Below are 17,497 nucleotides of genomic sequence, written 5' to 3' on the forward strand. Positions count from 1 at the left end.
AGCAATCGGGGGAGAAGGGCCTCGATCAGGGAGGTGACCAAGAACCCGATGGTCTCTCTGACAGCGCTCCAGAGTTCCTCTGTGGAGATGGGAGAACCTTCCAGAAGGACAACCATCTCTGCAGCACTCCATCAATAAGGCCTTTATGGTAGTGGCTAGACGGAAGGCACTCCTCAGTACAAGGCACATGACAGCCTGCTTAGAGTTTGCCATAAGACACCTAAAGGACTCTCAGACCATGAGAACAAGATTCTCTGGTCTGATGAAACCAATATTGAACTCTTTTGCCTGAATGCCAAGTGTCACATCTGGAGGAAACCTGGCACCATCCCTGTGGTGAATCATGGTGGTGGCAGCATCATGCTGTGGGGATGTTTTTCAGCAGCAGGGACTGGGAGACGAGTCAGAATCGAGGGAAAAATGAACGGAGCAAAGTACAGAGAGATCCTTGATGAAAACCTGCTCCAGAGACTGGGGTGAAGGTTCACCTTCCAACAGGACAACGACCCTAAGCACACAGCCAAGACAACACGAGAGTGCCTTCGGGACAAGTCTCTGAGTGGCCCGGCCAAAGCCCAGACTTGAACCTGATCGAACATCACTGGAGACACCTGACAATTGCTGTGCAGTGATGCTCCCTATCCAACCTGACAGAGCTTGAGAGGATCTGCAGAGGGAATGGGAGAAACTCCCCAAATACAGCTGTGCCAAGCTTGTAGCGTCATACCCAGGAAGACTGTAAAGGCTGTAATCACTGCCAAAGGTGCTTCAACAAAGTATTGAGTATGAATACTTATGTAAATGTTATATTTCCAGGGTTTTTTATTTCAAAAATTGGCAAACGTATAAAAACATGTTTTTTGATTTGTCATTATGGGGTATTGTATGTAGATTGATGAGGGGGAAAACTAAACAATGTAATCAATTTTAGAATAAGGCTGTAACATAACAAAATGTGGAAAAAGTCAAGGGGTCTGAATACTTTTAGAATACACACTATGATAGGGCCAATGTCATATGGCAACTCCTGCTCTCTCTCTCTCACTCTCTCTCTCTCTCTCTCTCTCTCACACACACACACACACACACACTCTCGCTCTCTCTCTCTCTCTCTTCAGGCTCTCAGAATGACTTATTTGAAGGATTAATTGCTAGTCTTAATTTGATTCTGTGGAATAAGAATGTTTCTGCGTGGGGCATGCTAAAGGGCATGAGTGTCCCCTACTGGTTTACTAATTCCACTTCAAGCAGCTGATCTTTATGTTTTCAGAAGTCCTGACTCATCTACCCTGGTTGCAACCTGTCAGTTCATAGCAGAGAGTTGCAGGACAGTGTGTTGTATATCGCAATCTCGGTTTGAGATGCACTTGATAGCTGATATCTTGTTGTGTAACGAAGTAAGTTACACCGCGTGTTTTCCCTTTGGAACCTACAAAAAACGTAATCCCTCTGTGAAAAGGTAGCTTGGCCTCACCATAGATGTATCTTGGGCCCTATGGGCCTAACCCACAGTGAGCACTATACTGACCTCTAGTGGCGATGACAACAGAATGCATGTCTGGCCCAATAATTGGTTTGCTCCCCTACTGTGGGAGTGGCCTATTAGAACGACAACAGTAACTCTGACCAATCAAAAAGCATATTTTACTTATTGGTACCATGATTCGGCGTATGAAATGTCAATCTAGACTATCATCGAGTAATAAACCAACGTAGAAGGAAAATCCACGCCCACTGCCGTCTCCGTTTTGATTACTTTTGTAGTGATTTGAGCCGGTGTGTGTATGTCGCCATTATTTTATCAACCGTGTAGACCTCGGTTCATAGTAACCTATTGCTTTATAATTGTGATATTAAAAAAATGATTTCATTTCGAATGTTTTTTTTTCTCCAACATAGGACTTTGATATTTTTGCAACAACCGCAGTACAATAGTATCTAGCTAGCTAACTGTTTTTCGCTAGTTTGGCTGACTGACTGACTGGCCATCCAGCTAGGGACAAGGTTAGCAAAAATCTAGCATAATCTGTCATTTTTGTTTTAACAGCAATTCGGCGTGTTAAGTAGTTGGGGAGGTTAGTTAACTAACTGTCATCTTGCCTTTTGGTTAGCTAATATCATCAAGGCGGCAAATCACGACATTATAGTTACGGTAACCGGTGGTGGCTACATAGCTAGCTGACTAGCGGATATAACTAGCTACAGTAGCTTGTTAGCAAATCGTATTTCCACAAGGATTTGAAAGAAGTTTGTAGTTGGAGTCTACTGATACGGAGCTGACAACATCATTCAAGTTTACAAGGTAGGTAACTATGCTAACTTCATGTTAGCCATTTTTAGAGGGGCCCTTTTTCATGTTACGCTGGAGAGGAGAACTAACGTTACCTAACTAGTTTATTCTGACTGAATCAATGTCTGAAATAAGCTGTCAGATAGTCAAGCACGTCGTATCAGGTGCGTGGACAATATCAGGTTCAGCCCTGTTGAAGCAACGTAGCTAAATTCAACTGAATTTAAGAGTGCCTCGGGCTTTGACATACATGTAATATCCGGGGTGGCAATACTGTGTGTGTGTACACAATACATTCACTCTTCTGGCAATGATGCATGAAGCCTTTGAGTCTACAATTTGTTCGGGTTTTGCAGTAGGTGTCCAAGCTTGACAAGATGTCAGAGGGAGAAGGGAAGCAGGTGTTGGACTCTGTCCAGGATGGGAAACCAGAGTCAATGGTTGCTTCCCCCACCGGTCAGAGTGTGTCATCCGTGTCCCCCCCAGTGTCCACTGTGACACAGCCCCCTGCAACAGCGGCGACAGAGGACGAGGAAGAGGAGAGCGAGGACGAGTCAGAGATTCTGGAGGAGAGCCCGTGTGGACGCTGGCAGAAACGCAGAGAGGAGGTATTCAATGAGCATGTGCTGGAGAAAGGAAAAGGGTTACTCTTTGTGTAGTTAGACTTTTGGCCCCACAAATTTTGAACTTGTTTTTTTTACACAACTACTTTGAATCAGATGGAGAATTATTAGTGTAATCCAACACTGTTCTTAATTTTAGGTGAACCAGCGCAATGTCCCTGGGATTGACAATGCCTACCTGGCCATGGACACAGAGGAGGGTGTGGAGGTGGTGTGGAATGAGGTCATGTTCTCAGAGCGGAAGAACTTCAAACTACAAGAGGTGGGTTGGGTTCTCAACCAGGGCTCAGCTGCAACAGAACCATGCTCTATGATCAGTTATCACCCATTCATCACCACCTCTGCTGACCGTCTAGCTATGAGCTTCCAGATCTTCTCATGACTGCGGATGCCCATCTGCTTCAAAAAGCACTCAAACAGACTTTATCAAGCTACTGTTGTAGCATTTATTTATTTTTAAATTACCTGATGTTTATTTGGTTAACATACACTTTGAGATTGCATTGTTCATTACAGACAGAGTTAAAAAGTAAGAACAATTTGTAGAAAGAAAAAAAAAGAATAGTAACACAAAATAACGATTTTATATACAAGGAGTACCAGTACCGAAATGTGCAGGGGTAAGAGATAATTGAGGTAATATGTTCATGCAGGTAGGGGTAAAAGTGGCAAGGCAATCAGGATAGATGATAAAACAGCAGCAGCCGGTGTGTGTGTTGTGAGCGTATGTGTAGAGTCAGTGCCCCCCTTCAGATTTGTGATGAACTGTTCAGCATTCTTATGGCTTAGGGGTTGAAGCTGTTCAGGAGCCTTTTGGACCCAGACTTGGCGCTCTGGTACCGCTTGGTACCGCTTGTTGTGCGGTAGCAGAAAGAACAGGCTTTTACTTGGGTGGCTGGAGTCTTAGACTATTTTTAGGGCCTTCCTCTGACACTGCCTGGTAAAGGTCCTGGATAGCAGAGAGCTCGGCCCCAGTGATGCACAAGCAGTTGCCATACCAAGCGGAGATGCAGCCAGTCAAGATGCTATCAATGGTGCAACTGTAGAACTTTGAGGATTTGAAGACCCATGCCAAATCTTGTCAGCCTCCTGAGGGGGGATGAGGCATTGTCATGCCCTCTTCACGACTGTGTTGGTGTGTTTGGACCATAATAGGTCCTAAGTGAAGTTGACACAGAGGAACTTGAAGCTCTCGACCCGCTCCATTACAGCCCTGTCGATGTGAAAGGGGGTGTGCTCGGCCCTCCATTTCCCGTAATTTACGATCAGCTCCTTTGTCTTGCTGGCGTTGAGGGAGAGAGCTTGTTGTCCTGGTACTGTAGCCTGTCTCGTTGTATGTGATCAGGCCTACCACCATTGTGTCGTTGGCAAACTTAATGTTGGAGTCGTGAGCCATGTAGTAATGGGTGAGCAGGGAGTACAGGAGGGGACTAAGCATGCACCCTTGCGGGGCCCTGTATTGATGCTTTGCCTTTTTGATGGTTCGTCAGAGTGTGTAGCGTGATTTCTTCTAAGCGTCTGGATTAGTGTCCCGCTCCTTGAAAGTGGCAGCTCTAGCCTTTAGCGCAGTGTGGATGTTGCCTGTAATAATTGGTGTTGAGCGTGTCACTGCTTTTCCTGCTTGAGTTTTTGCTTGTAAGCCGGAATCAGGAGGATAGAGTTATGGTAAGATTTGCCTAAGCTCCTTAGTGCTCAGACACACCAATGGCGTTTGCTGGCCCAGAGTACTTAGCACCTCCTGAACAGAGTGTGGGGTGTAATTTGTGAACCGACAGAGCACCTATTTTTGCATGTAGATTCACGTGAAAATGTCTGCAGTCAGATGTCTACAGCATATGGTCGCTAAAGATCCACATTTGGTGCGACATGAGCGAGCCTTAGGCAAAGTGTTCCAACCTGTTGCTGCCAAACATATAGCAAAGCAAAGTACTCTTTACAAAGTGTTATGAAAACCGTTCACAGAGGTTGTTGCATAATCCTCAGGCACAATCCTCTCGCACATTGTTTTTAAACCTTTGTCTGTGGGCTGGGTCATGTTCATAAGGGCGCATAACGTTTAAAAATGTTTTGAATGCAAAACAAAAATGAGCATTTCTTATTAGACAAGTCCAGATGGTGGTCCGTCTTCTATTTGATGAATAAACAAGACCCTGTCCTTGGCTGTGTTCCTCTCTGACTGTCTAGGCACTGAGCAGTCTGTTTGGAGCTTGTCAGTGTGCTCTCAGGCAGTGTAGTCTGCCTTCTGTTCTGCATGTCAACATGCTGTGTTGGTGTGTGTTGAATACAGGCTGAGCATTGAGTAGAATGAGCTCCCTTTAGTTTGATTAGTTTTTGTTGATCATTTTTAATAGTTCCCAGAATTCTCCCGATATTGCGTTTCTGAGTTTAGGTGGCAGGTAGCCTAGTGGTTACCGCAGTGGTCAAATACCCGAGGCGACAAGCTAAATCTGTCGATGTGCCCTTGAGCAAGGCACTTAACCCTAATTTGCTCCGTAGTACATACTATGTACTACGACACCTATCCGGTGTATGTGACAACTTTAAAAATATATATGTTTGTTTGACTCTGTGGGGAAAGTATGACTTGCAGAGATCCTGAACTAACCTTTGCTTTACCTCTTGCTTGGCAAGAGCAAGACCAGATCATATTCTGAGTTGCAATACCCTCCAATGTAATATGTGCAAGAACATTCTTGGCATTTCTTACAAGTCAGGATTGTTATCAGACATATAAGCCCTAGTTATTAAAAATATCCTGTGGCCACATCACCCACAAACAAATGTAGACCGGGTTAGACAATGTTTAAATAAATGACATCCCCATGGAGAAAAAAAGCAGGAACAGACATTAACCCAGGTTAAGGGGTTTTGTTTGTTATATTGAGTTTGTCTTAATTGGCCTTAACTTAGTGTATGATGAGAAAATGTAAATTTGGACTGATCGGTTGAGCTCATTGACATCAATCATGTTTATTAGTTGAAGATTGAGGAATGTTTGATTGCAAATATGTATATTTTCCCTTCTCCTTTTTATCACTGTCCAGGAGAAAGTCAAAGCGGTGTTTGACAACTTGATCCAGTTGGAGCATCTGAACATTGTCAAGTTTCACAAATACTGGGCTGATGTGAAGGAAAATAGGGCCAGGGTAAGAGATTTCAAATGCAGTAAAATAACTACCTTTTTTAATAGTAAGAAATATAAATGGAATTTATTACACAGGAAATGAACAACTTTTTTCCACTTGCAGGTCATTTTCATCACAGAATACATGTCTTCAGGAAGCCTGAAGCAGTTTCTGAAAAAGACCAAGAAAAACCACAAGACAATGAATGAGAAGGTACGGGGTGGATTATTAGTCTGTTTGGATCTTAAAAGGGCTGTTATTGCTACATCATTTAAAAAACAACTTAAATGAATGATACAGTGCATTCGGGAAGTATTCAGACCCTTTCACTCTTTCCACATTTCATCACGTTACAGCCTTATTCTAAAATTGATTCATGTTTTTACACACACAATAACAAAGCAAAAACAGGTTTAGAAACTTCTGCTAATATTTATTTAAAAAAAATCTAAAACATTTACATACAGTAAAAGTCAAAGGTTTGGACACCTACTCATTCCAGGGTTTCTCTTTATTTTTACTTTTTTCTACGTTGTAGAATAATAGTGAAGACAAACTATGTACACATATGGAATCATGTAGTAACCAAAAGTGTTAAACAAATCAAAATATTGTTGATTCTTCAAAGTAGCCAGCTTTGCACACTCTTGGAATTCTCTCAACCAGCTACACCTGGAATGCATTTCAATTAGCAGGTGTGGCTTGTTAAAAGTGAATTTGTGGAATGTCTTTCCTTAATGCGTTTGAGCCAATCAGTTGTGTTGTGACAAGGTAGAGGTGGTATACAGAAGCTAGCCCTATTTGGTAAAATACCAAGTCCATATTATGGCAAGAACAGCTCAAACAAGTGAAGACATGACAGTCCATTACTTTAAGACATGAAGGTCAGTCCGGAACGTTTTAAGAACTTTGAAAGCATCTTTAAGTGTAGTCGCAAAAACCATCAAGCTCTATGATTTAAATTGACTGGTACTCTAACTTCAGACTCAGTACATTGTTGAAGCACCTTTGCCAGCGATTAGCCTCAAGCCTTCTTGGGTATAAAGCTACAAGCTTGGCACACCTGTATTTGGGGAGTTTCTCCCATTCCTCGCTGCAGATCCTCTCAAGCTCTGTCAGGTTGGATGGGGAGCGTTGCTGCACAGCTATTTTCTGGTCTCGCCAGTGATGTTCGATCGGGTTCAAGTCCCTGCTGCTGAAACTCCCCAACAGCATGATTTGCAAATAAATTCATAAAAAATCCTACAATGTGATTTTCTGGATTTTTTTTCTCATTTTGTCTGTCATAGTTGACGTGTACCTATGATGAAAATTACAGGCCTCTCTCATCTTTTTAAGTGGGAGAACTTGCACAATTGGTAGCTGACTAAATACTTTTTTGCCCCACTGTATATACTGTACTCGATACCATCTACTGCATCTTGCCTATGCCGTTCGGCTATCGCTCATCCATATATTTGTATGTGCATATTCTTATTCATTCCTTTACACTTGTGTGTGTGTATAAGGTAGTTGTTGTGAAATTGTTAGATTACTTGTTAGATATTACTGCATGGTCGGAACTAGAAGCACAAGCATTTAGCTACACTCGCATTAACATCTGCTAACCATGTGTATGTGACAAATACATTTTTTATTTGTTTTTACAATATTGTTTGTAAGAAATGTAAGTGTAAACACTGTATAGCCTCTAGACATGGTGTAAAATGTTGATGTCATTGATGGGCAGTCCTTGCATCTATAGCTTTGTATATGACTGAGTGGCTCCATTTCTCCAGCTCCACCCAAGTCAAAGTTTATTGGTCGCGTACACAGATTTTTACTGAAGAAGTGGCTGGGTGGCCGCTTTGCTATTGTTTGAGCCGTGCCCTTTTAAAGAACTGGTTTTAAATTGAAATTAACAAACAAACATGAAACCAGGAAACAGGACTGACACAGAAAAAGCTGTATGCAGAATGTATGTCACCTGTATGCTCTTCCTGGTTTCCCAGTAGCTCAGTAAAAATCCCCCTCTTGGCTGCAGGCTGGGCAGTGTCCCATTTTATTTCATCTTGTGACAGCCCTATTTTTAACCGAACCTACAAAAGCCCACTGTTAATGCAGAACTTTCCCGCTGTTGCAATTTATACATTTTTTGCAATTAATTGCAGCCTATTCTGGTCATTTGACAGAAGTAACACTTCAAGAACCACATGGTAATCACATTTCAATTAGGTTTGAATATCATCTCTGCTGTCTGTCTGTCTATCAGGCCTGGAAGCGCTGGTGTACACAGATACTGTCTGCTCTCAGGTCAGTCTCTCTCTCTCTCTCACACACAGCAGTACATATATCCATATTGGACAGAGCCAGTTCTGTTTTTCCAAACTCTAAATTCTACAAATTTCACACTTCTCTTGAAGCTTCCTGTAACCTTTCTCTCCTCTCCCCAGCTACCTGCATTCCTGTGACCCTCCCATCATCCACGGCAACCTGACCTGTGACACCATCTTCATCCAGCATAATGGTCTCATTAAGATTGGCTCAGGTGGGTCTCAGATCTGTCAATCACGCTAAATGTCAACCTTTTCAGAGGTGTTGGTCTGAAGGGTTAAAACCGGGGCCTTGTTCAGTAGGGAGGAAACATTTTGAAATGGAGTAGCTGAACACAGATTTCATTATCCATTGCAGAAATGTTTTGCTACGGTGCACCCTACTGAACATACCCCAGGTGGCCCTTGCAACCTAACGTTCCCCATTCTCTTCGGACTAATTTGTGACTCGTCTGTTAGTGGCCCCAGACACCATCAACAACCACGTCAAGACCTGTCGGGAGGAGCAGAAGAGCCTGCATTTCTTTGCTCCTGAGTATGGAGGTAGATAACCTTTTGACCTTAGACAAATGGTCCCTTTTGAGAAACCATGTAGTTGAGCTGTTTTTCTACTGACATTGATTGACGTCTTTTTCTAGCTGTTGCAGACGTCACCACTGCAGTGGACATTTATTCCTTTGGAATGTGTGCCTTAGAGGTGAGTGAAGTGGTTTTGTTATTCTCACACTCGTATGACGGACAACTGAAAGAAATGAGATGCAAATCAACTTAATCATGAAGTCGATGACTAGCCTTGCTCCATGGAAACTGGAAGTTTTGTAGTCCAACAGTTTTGTTGTGTACTTCTTGTCCTGTTTCAAATCTTCTATTCCCCACATTCTCCTCGTCTCTTCAGATGGCTGTACTGGAGATCCAGAGCAACGGCGAGTCGTCGTATGTGTCCCAAGAAGCCATCAACAGTGCCATTCAGTTCCTGGAGGATCCACTGCAGAGGGTGAGTCGGGGACCCTGGCCTAGCAGCTAACACCCGCTGCTTGTTGCTGAAATGGGTTTGTCCTGAAGGGTATTACCCAGTCCAGCCATAACATAACTATAGTCTGCATAGACAGGTTGCCTGACAACGTCACGAAAACGATGCGCTCGCATCGCAGGGGTAAAAGGCTGTGTTATGATTCTGAACGGACAGATGGCTAGCAACAATGACAAGTAGCAGCCATGTAGGGAATCGTAGGTTGCTCATTCCAGCTCGTATCTTGTTCTTTACACCATGTCTTGCTTTTGAAGTGTTTTGACTGTCTATGCTTATATGGCAAACATTCACTAGCTACCTAACCAACAAGGTATTTGAGAGACAAGTGCTTATTGTGCGACTGTATTTTTTCAATAAACATTTGGAGACTAAATAGAGTTGACTTGTTGTCCGTAATCCTTCAAATTTAAGCCATCCCGTCTGTTTTTCCCCAAAGTTGTTTTTGTTGCTAAACAACCCACTATAGCCCGTAGTGTTCTTAAAGGGATAGTTCACTCAAATCAACATGTCACCAGACCATTTTTGATCTCTGAAAACATTTGAGAAACTTTGATTTTATTATTTACATTTCTCTTTATTGCCTGTATGTGTGTGTTTACCTGTGGCAGGAATTCATCCAGACATGTCATTGCTCTTTAATGCCGGTGTTGTCCAGGACTGAACCTTGTGTTGTCCAGGACTGAACCTTGTCTTGTTAGTGGCGGTGTTGTCCAGGACTGAACCTTGTCTTGGTAGTGCCGGTGTTGTCCAGGACTGAACCTTGTCTTGGTAGTGCCGGTGTTGTCCAGGACTGAACCTTGTCTTGGTAGTGCCGGTGTTGTCCAGGACTGAACCTTGTCTTGGTAGTGCCGGTGTTGTCCAGGACTGAACCTTGTCTTGGTAGTGCCGGTGTTGTCCAGGACTGAACCTTGTCTTGATAGTGCCGGTGTTGTCCAGGACTGAACCTTGTCTTGTTAGTGCCGGTGTTGTCCAGGACTGAACCTTGTCTTGTTAGTGCCGGTGTTGTCCAGGACTGAACCTTGTCTTGGTAGTGCCGGTGTTGTCCAGGACTGAACCTTGTCTTGGTAGTGCCGGTGTTGTCCAGGACTGAACCTTGTCTTGGTAGTGCCGGTGTTGCCCAGGACTGAACCTTGTCTTGGTAGTGCCGGTGTTGTCCAGGACTGAACCTTGTCTTGGTAGTGCCGGTGTTGTCCAGGACTGAACCTTGTCTTGGTAGTGCCGGTGTTGTCCAGGACTGAACCTTGTCTTGGTAGTGCCGGTGTTGTCCAGGACTGAACCTTGTCTTGATAGTGCCGGTGTTGTCCAGGACTGAACCTTGTCTTGATAGTGCCGGTGTTGTCCAGGACTGAACCTTGTCTTGGTAGTGCCGGTGTTGTCCAGGACTGAACCTTGTCTTGGTAGTGCCGGTGTTGTCCAGGACTGAACCTTGTCTTGGTAGTGCCAGTGTTGTCCAGGACTGAACCTTGTCTTGGTAGTGCCGGTGTTGTCCAGGACTGAACTTTGTCTTGGTAGTGCCGGTGTTGTCCAGGACTGAACCTTGTCTTGATAGTGCCGGTGTTGTCCAGGACTGAACCTTGTCTTGATAGTGCCGGTGTTGTCCAGGACTGAACCTTGTCTTGGTAGTGCCGGTGTTGTCCAGGACTGAACCTTGTCTTGGTAGTGCCGGTGTTGTCCAGGACTGAACCTTGTCTTGGTAGTGCCAGTGTTGTCCAGGACTGAACCTTGTCTTGGTAGTGCCGGTGTTGTCCAGGACTGAACTTTGTCTTGGTAGTGCCGGTGTTGTCCAGGACTGAACCTTGTCTTCTTAGTACCGGTGTTTTCTTGTGGTAGGAGTTCATCCAGAAGTGTCTGGAACAGGACCCCAGCAAGCGGCCCACGGCCAAAGATTTGCTGTTCCACCAGGCCCTGTTTGAGGTGCCCTTACTGAAGCTGCTGGCAGCGCACTGCATCGTCAGCCACCAGCGTGAGTAACAAGACACACGCACACAGACACTGAAACACACTGCGACACACACAAACTCATTGGACTATCACTATCTTGTCATGTAGACATGATTCCAGAAAATGCTCTTGAGGACATGACGAAGAACATGGACCTCAACCTGGTGATCGTGGAGGTCAAGGACGGAGTTCAGATGAAGTGAGTCTTAGATCCAACTATCTCTTGGAATCCCAAAAAGATTGAAATGACTCTGTTAAAATCTTAAATTAATTTCAGATTTTTAGCCATCTCCACTAGCACATAACTGAGAAGGGAAGGAACTTATGGTTCCCAACTGCTGTTTAGTCTCCTATTGAGACACGCTTGATGTTGTTGTGCCTTGGACAGTGTGTTCTTGGTTAGTCTGCTGTTCACAATCTGTTGATGTCCACAGGCTTTCCCAGTTCCCTGCTCTTGAGCTGGACAAGTTCCTGGAAGATGTGAGGTACGGGAATGTGTGTGTGTTTTTGTAGAGGGGTGTGTGTTTTTGTAGAGGTGTGTGTGTGTGTGGGGCGTCTAACTCCCTCCCCCCCCCCCCCCCTCTCTCTCTCTCTGGTGTATCAGGAATGGGATCTACCCGCTGACAGCTTTTGGGGTACCCGGCCCCAAGCAGCCTGAGCAGGAAGCAGTGAAGTCCCCCATCGTGCCCCCATCAACCAAAAGCCCCACTCCTGAGCCTGCAGAGATGGAGACCAGGAAGGTAAGTCCTAAAGGAGGAGGGGGAAGTACAGAGCTGGAGATCAGGAAGGTAAGTCCTAAAGGAGGAGGGGGGAAGTACAGAGCTGGAGACCAGGAAGGTAAGTCCTAAAGGAGGAGGGGGAAGTACAGAGCTGGATTGAAAGGCACACTGGACAAGGAAAAGGGGATTGATTGGGGAATTGAGTAGTTCAGGTATTGTTGAGACCCACATTGCAGTGAATACAGGCTGAACTCCATAGGCATAATATAGAAAATCAACAAGTGTAGGTAGTAGATACAAGAGACAAATGTAGTACATATAAATGAAATAGATCCGTGTGTGTTTTTTAAAAGGGAGAGATATATTTTTGTCCAAATATGTGTTATCTACTGGTTTGAATTGGCTTTGGACTACAAAAATCTTTCTGCCCAGGTCCTACAGATGCAGTGCAACATCGAGCCTGTTGATGAGGGCGCCAAACATCACGTAAGTTTCTCATGACTATTCATCGATGCTGATCTAGGATCAGGTCCCATCCGTCCATGTAATCTTATTCATTATGATTTAAAAGCACTCCAACTCTGGGACGCTTTGTGAATACAGCCCGGGGTAAAGCCTGTCCTGTTCAGATTTCAAACCTTTAAAAAAAATAGATAATCTATATACACACACATCTCTATTTTACGTCTTTTTCCAGCTTACGCTGTTGCTGAAACTTGAGGACAAGTTGAACAGGCACTTAAGTTGTGATTTGTTACCAAGTAAGTATCCACACGTCTTTAGGGTTGATTTGGGGGTGTACAGAGCGTGCTGTATTTATAAATACTTAGGCATTTGGATTGACATGGATTTAAAAAACAAACCTACACATGAGCTGCTTAAGAAGCTGAGATTTAAAGTTGCCTTTTCCAAAACAAATCGTGTATTTCTCTAAGCAGTAGGAAGCAGATTATTCAATTAACCTTTTTGTCTGTTCTTGATTATGGTGTTATTATTTATCAAAGTGCAGCTGCTACTACTCTTAAACCTTTGGATGCCATCTATCATAGTGCCCTTCGTTTTGTTAGACGACAGTTTTGATACCCATCACTGTATCCTGTATCAAAAGGTTGGCTGGACTTCGCTAAAGACATGTAGATCTCTACATTACTCTTTGTTTACAAGGCCGTACTTCAGAAACTTCTGTCTTATCTAACTTTGCTGCTAAAGTATAGACATCTGAGTTGCCTAACACGTTCACAGGGTTGGTAAACTCTTGAGGTTCCTAGGGTCTCCACCAAACTAGGTACAATGGGGAGAACAAGTATTTGATACACTGCCGATTTTGCAGGTTTTCCCTACTTACAAAGCATGTAGAGGTCTGTAATTTGTATCATAGGTACACTTCAACTGTGAGAGACGCAATCTAAAACAAAAATCCAGAAAATCACGTATGATTTTTAAGTAATTAATTTGCATTTTATTGCATGACATAAGTATTTGATCACCTACCAACCAGTAAGAATTCCGGCTCTCACAGACCTGTTAGTTTTTCTTTAAGAAGCCCTCCTGTTCTCCATTCATTACCTGTATTAACTGCACCTGTTTGAACTCGTTACCTGTATAAAAGACATCTGTCCACACACTCAATCAAACAGACTCTCCACAATGGCCAAGACCAGAGAGCTGTGTAAGGACATCAGGGATACAATTGTAGACCTGCACAAGGCTGGGATGGGCTACAGGACAATAGGCAAGCAGCTTGGTGAGAAGGCAACAATTGTTGGCGCAATTATTCGAAAATGGAAGAAGTTCAAGATGACGGTCAATCACCCTCGGTCTGGGGCTCCATGCAAGATCTCACCTCGTGGGGCATCAATGATCATGAGGAAGGTGAGGGATCAGCCCAGAACTACACGGCAGGACCTGGTCAATGACCTGAAGAGAGCTGGGACCACAGTCTCAAAGAAAACCATTAGTAACACACTACGCCGTCATGGATTAAAATCCTGCAGTGCACGCAAGGTCCCACTGCTCAAGCCAGCGCATGTCCAGACCCGTCTGAAGTTTGCCAATGACCATCTGGATGATCCAGAGGAGGAATGGGAGAAGGTCATGTGGTCTGATGAGACAAAAATAGGGCTTTTTGGTCTAAACTCCACTTGCTGTGTTTGGAGGAAGAAGGATGAGTACAACCCCAAGAACACCACCCCAACCGTAAAGCATGGAGGTGGAAACATCATTCTTTGGAGATGCTTTTCTGCAACGGGGACAGGACGACTGCACCGTATTGAGGGGAGGATAGATGGGGCCCTGTATCGGGGGATCTTGGCCAACAACCTCCTTCCCTCAGTAAGAGCATTGAAGATGGGTCGTGGCTGGGTCTTCCAACATGACAACGACCCGAAACACACAGCCAGGGCAACTAAGGAGTGGCTCCTTAAGAAGCATCTCAAGGTCCTGGAGGGCCTAGCCAGTCTCCAGACTTGAACCCAATAGAACATCTTTGGAGTGAGCTGAAAGTCTGTATTGCCCAGTGACAGCCCCGAAACCTGAAGGATCTGGAGAAGGTCTGTATGGAGTAGTGGGCCAAAATCCCTGCTGCAGTGTGTGCAAACCTGGTCAAGAACCACAGGAAACGTATGCTCTCTGTAATTGCAAACACAGGTTTCTGTACCAAATATTAAGTTCTGCTTTTCTGATGTATCAAATACTTATGTCATGCAATAAAATGCTAATTAATTATTTAAAAATCATACAATGTGATTATCTGGATATTTGTTTTAGATTCCGTCTCTCAAAGTTGAAGTGTTCCCATGATAAAAATGACAGACCTGGGTTTGTAAGTAGGAAAATCGGCAGTGTATCAAATACTTGTTCTCCCCACTCTATATCTGCTTTTAGTTTTAATGCACCTTATTGCTGGAACAAAATTTGAAATAGAGTTCATCTTGATGTTCTGGGGCCGTCTGGGCAATTTAAAGTATTGATTGGGGATTTATTTGTGGATAAATATAACTGTTTTTCAGGGTGATTTGTGATGTTATATTTGTGCATACCATGATTGTGTGTATTTTATTATACAGGGTGCATTTTGAAAAGAGACCTAGGTCTCTGTCTTCCCTGTCAAAATAAAGGTTAAATACAAAAGAAATGGACACATCAAGAGTTGTACTTTACCTTTTAAATGTATTTTCAGATTTTTCTTGAACAGGTAGAAATAGTGACTGTGGTGAGAGATGGATTTTGTTTGAGGGCAGAAGGCCAGATTCAAACCTTTACCAACACTGTAGATATGTTTGCCGGAGGGTGTAACATTATCACTAGACCAGCCAGGTCACAGGGTTTTTGACCTGTGTGTTTTGTGTACAGATGAGAATGTGCAGGAGCTGGCTGTGGAGCTCGTTCAGCTGGGATTCATCAGCGAGGTAAGACAAGGGATCACAATCCCTGTGACCCCACAGCATGCCTGCAGCCCCAGGCTCAAAACACTCCAGCAGGATACAGAGGGCTGAGGATGAGGCATTCTGACACTTTGCCTTTCAAATGGGGTCCTGAATTCTCTTTTCTCTCGTCCAGGGCGACCAGCCACGACTCGCTTCGGTTCTGGAAGAGGCCTTCTCTAAGTTCTACAGCCGGAACGGATTCTTGAATCCGGTCACCGTCTCCTCATAGCAGAGGAGCCTCACCCCCTCTGTCCTCAACACCCCCCCCCCCCCCCCCTTGTCCTCATCCTCTCACACAGGACTTTGCTGTCATTCACAAAAAAAATTGGGAAAGCTTTGCAGGGACACAGGGGAAGGTCTTGGCCTGTCCCTGTCCCACCCCCCACCCCCACCCCCCTAGGTGTTTTAGTATTTTTTTGTACTTATGCTTCTAGTATATTTTGTGTAGCCATTTGCTTCTGTTTTAAAAGAAAAACGACTCGTTGTCACTTTAGTCAGTATTATGAGCTATATTTTGAACATTTTTAAGGAGTTTTTACACACAACTATCAGAATTTTCGGTCTGTGAGCGAAAATATCTTCGGTCTCGCGTTCCGATGTACTTATGCATGGTGCTGTGTGTGGGCATCTTCCTTTGATGTGAGTGTGATGCGCCCCCCCCCCCCCAACTTCCTTTTGTATTATCAGAATGAGATGTAGCTGTAGTTATGACGACACCTTTACCTGAGCTCAGGTGGGGAGTGGGAGAGCTGATTGCAGTCCAAATGTTGGGATTATTAATAAGTTATTTATCAATATGGTCTATCATGAACTTTCAGCACGGAGCCGGTTGGTTCTTTTCGTGAATGTTTAGTTCATTAGGATCCCCAGTAGTTGTTGCCCATGCAGCAGCTACTCTTCCCGGGGTCCACATACAAACGTTTCAATTTGAATTATTCTATGAGAAGGAACTTTGTCACTCGACTGTTTCTTACTCTTTAAAGTTTTATTTTGCAAATGTTAAAGTGGTCATGTGTTTTTTCCAATGTATGTTTTGGTGCCATTTCAGACGCAGTGAAACAGTATTCACGTAAAGACCTCTGGTTTACACTTTAAGACTATTGGCTTACCTCAATAGTCACATTCCTTAACAAATAAATTGACTCATAACGTGTAGTGAATACATGCATGCACTCTTTATACCTTAAACTAAACTGGCTGCAAGTTAACAATTATCACTCCCTAATTAACACTACATTCCTATTCAATCAACCATTGTGAAGGGAAGATATTTTTTCTTTACAGAAACTAAAGTGAGGAATGTGGCGTGGGCGAAGGCCTGTATGTTAAACTGAGAATAACGTATTGTCATAAGACATACAGTATCAGTGTGGGAGTTACAGGACTGTATCGCTGATCCTCTGAAAGCACATGTTCTGCTTGAAATCAGATGCAGCACAGAATATACAAAGAAGTCACAAACACCCACTTTCCTAGTATCTGTCGAGTCCACTTGCTGCTAGTTTGCACTAATGTACTGTTTTGGTTGTTTTAACTCGTCTTTTCAAATACAATAACTACTACTGCTTAGGTATGGTTTTAACCAGCAACGTAACGATTTGCATGTGTTAGGGGGAGGGAGGGGTGTGGGTTTGGTAAGCGGGATACATGGGTTGGTATTTTTCTTCTATAGTGTGTCATGCTGGACATAATGTTGTGTCTCGGGTAGGCAACCCTGGTCCTGGAGGGCCAGGTGTGTTGAATATTTGCCATCACCGAACTGATCAATTAGCTCCGTTGGTCAGGTGTGGTGCCTAGTTGGAACAGAATGTCAATGCACTCCAGGAACAGGGATGCCTCTGCTGTATCTGGCTCTGCAACACCTTTCTCCTTTTTAAATTTCACTTCCTGAAATAAACACGACACCTAGCACTTCAATGACTTGTTTGACTCCCTTCTGGTTTCTGTTGATTGTCTGTTTTGTATTTTATGTAATAGTGTTTTCCTTTTGAATGTTTGTCTGCTGAAGAATAGATAAACTGATGTCTTGCAC

The 17,497-nt window shown here is 43.8% G+C and overlaps 1 protein-coding gene across 2 annotated transcripts; it reads left to right on the plus strand.

Moving 5' to 3' along the window:
• Window positions 1-1,727: 1,727 nt before the first annotated feature.
• nrbp1 (nuclear receptor binding protein 1) lies at window positions 1,728-17,382 on the plus strand. Of its 2 annotated transcripts, none has more exons than XM_036984791.2 (18): window positions 1,728-2,302; window positions 2,647-2,898; window positions 3,053-3,175; window positions 5,958-6,059; window positions 6,162-6,251; window positions 8,290-8,330; window positions 8,471-8,565; window positions 8,810-8,893; window positions 8,989-9,047; window positions 9,246-9,344; window positions 11,211-11,343; window positions 11,430-11,520; window positions 11,756-11,806; window positions 11,926-12,061; window positions 12,473-12,526; window positions 12,738-12,801; window positions 15,392-15,447; window positions 15,599-17,382. In XM_036984791.2, the coding sequence occupies exons 2-18, from the start codon at window positions 2,668-2,670 to the stop codon at window positions 15,692-15,694; spliced, it is 1,605 nt and encodes a 534-aa protein (XP_036840686.1). In that variant the 5' UTR covers window positions 1,728-2,302; window positions 2,647-2,667; the 3' UTR covers window positions 15,695-17,382. The 2 variants fall into 2 exon arrangements, with proteins under 2 accessions (XP_036840686.1, XP_036840687.1); XM_036984792.2 differs by having other exon boundaries at window positions 2,650-2,898.
• The last annotated feature ends 115 nt before the right edge of the window (window positions 17,383-17,497 follow it).

This window comes from Oncorhynchus mykiss, chromosome 8 (assembly GCF_057628025.1).
Source record: "Oncorhynchus mykiss isolate SJ-2025 chromosome 8, ASM5762802v1, whole genome shotgun sequence".
Lineage (NCBI taxonomy): Eukaryota > Metazoa > Chordata > Actinopteri > Salmoniformes > Salmonidae > Oncorhynchus > Oncorhynchus mykiss.